Here is a 1,891-nt window from a genome sequence, read left to right as displayed (position 1 = left end):
GTGTGCCAAGGACTGCATTGTAGGTGGCTGATAAGCGATGTCTTAGGTCCTGTCCACACGGCAACAGATTCAGGTGAATCTGATAAAATTGTTTATCGTTTCGGCCTGGCGTCCACACGGCACCGGCGTTTTGGGCGCCCCAAAACGAAATTTTTTGAGAACGGGTTCCAGAGTGGAAAAATGTGGCAATGGCGGCATTGCGAAGTCGTCTGGATGAGTAGAACGGATTTGTTTATGATGACGTCACAACCACATGACTAGAACAAGCAGCACTCTCGTGCGCGTCATTCATAACAACAACAGCAACAATGGCGGCCCCCATAGTAGTAGTAGTTTCAGTGCTGCAGTCGCTGCTAAGTTTATTCGCATTATTGAAGCAAAATTTACAGGTGTTGCACCGACTAGGCGAGCGGCGGAGATGCTTACATGGCCACACACGTCAGATTCTTTTAAACCCACCACGGCGTGTAACTAGACGGGCCAAAAGAAGAAGATTTTGGTTGAGACCTGGAAGAACCAGTAGCTGGTGGGACAACTTTGTGAATGGTGTTGTCGTGGATGTAGAGTGGAGAGAGAACTTTTGGATGTCCAGAGCTTCACTTGTGGCCCTGAGCGAAGAAGTTCGTCTTCATATTGAAGGCCAAACAACCAACATGAGAGAAGCAATTGGACCGTTAAAGAAGGTTGTTTGTACGCTGTACTACCTGAGTGACGAGGGAAGGCTACAGAAGACAGCAAACTCCTTCGGCCTGTCGCGGCAGGCTGTCTCCGTCGTCGTGAGGCAGACATGCAAAGCCATCGCTCTCCACCTCGGTCTGAAATATATCAAGCTGCCCTTCACAGAACCCGAGGCAGAGGAGCTTGTGTCTGGCTTTCACCGTGTACATGGCATGCCACAGTGTTTGGGAGCAGTCGACGGGACCCACATTGAAATCAAGCAGCCATCATCCCACGCCATGGACTACATCAACAGAAAGGGTAAACATTCCTTAAATGTACAAGCAGTGTGTGACTACAAGTACAGATTTATGGATGTAGTTATAAAGTGGCCTGGCAGTACGCATGATGCACGAGTGTTTGCAAATTCAAAGATCAGCACCTACTTTAAAACCAGCAAGATTCTAACATTGAAAAAGCAGATAGTGGATGATGAGGAACCCATCCCCATATTTCTCCTGGGTGACCCAGCCTATCCATTACTACCTTTCCTGATGAAGGAATATTCAAACGGTGGCTCCATGCCACAAGAGCAGTACATTGGGTTATGTTTGTGTAGGGCACGCATGATCATTGAGTGTGCTTTTGGTCGGCTGAAGGCCAGATTTGCATCCCTGAGAAGAGCAATGGACATTAACCTGAATGACTTGCCCTGTGTAATTTTCGCCTGCTTTGCTCTCCACAACTACTGTGAAGAAAACAGTGAGACCGTGGACGAACACTGTGTGGTGAGTGCTGTACAATGTGACCAGGAAGTACAGCCTTCCACACAAAGCAACAGTTACCTGACTGACTGTAATGAGGCAGAGAGGAGAAGGGTCAGAAGAGTGCTTACAAAGTTCCTTGACCCTTGAACAGTATTTTGTATGTACCACTGTCACTTCTGTTCACTGCTTTTTTAATGTACCAATCACTTTTGTATATAGTATTCTTTAGTGTGGATTTAGTAAACTGTGCGGGTGTTGCACATAGACAAGTGACTCAAACCATTTCTTGCCTGCTTTCTGTTGGATAAGAATCTTTTGAAATTGTTTACACATCAACCTGACTCACCTGCCAGACAATTTACACCTGCTTTGATGAACAGAAAGTACAGCCTTCCACACAAAGCAACAGTTACCTGACTATAATGGAGGCAGAGGGGAAAAGGATCAGAAGACCCTTCAACAGACTG

At 46.6% G+C, this 1,891-nt stretch overlaps 1 protein-coding gene across 1 annotated transcript; it reads left to right on the top strand.

Moving 5' to 3' along the window:
• Positions 1 to 584: 584 nt before the first annotated feature.
• LOC132888843 (putative nuclease HARBI1) lies at positions 585 to 1,571 on the top strand. The gene has a single exon (XM_060924937.1). The coding sequence runs from the start codon at positions 585 to 587 to the stop codon at positions 1,569 to 1,571; it is 987 nt and encodes a 328-aa protein (XP_060780920.1).
• Positions 1,572 to 1,891: the final 320 nt, after the last annotated feature.

The sequence above is a fragment of the Neoarius graeffei genome, chromosome 7, assembly GCF_027579695.1.
Source record: "Neoarius graeffei isolate fNeoGra1 chromosome 7, fNeoGra1.pri, whole genome shotgun sequence".
NCBI lineage: Eukaryota > Metazoa > Chordata > Actinopteri > Siluriformes > Ariidae > Neoarius > Neoarius graeffei.
Note: the sequence above shows the minus strand (reverse complement) of the source record. Positions and strands in the feature narration are given on the sequence as shown.

Bases quoted from the DNA above. Each gene is read 5' to 3' on its own strand.
- LOC132888843 (XM_060924937.1), top strand. From the start codon at position 585: ATGTCCAGAGCTTCACTTGTGGCCCTGAGCGAAGAAGTTCGTCTTCAT.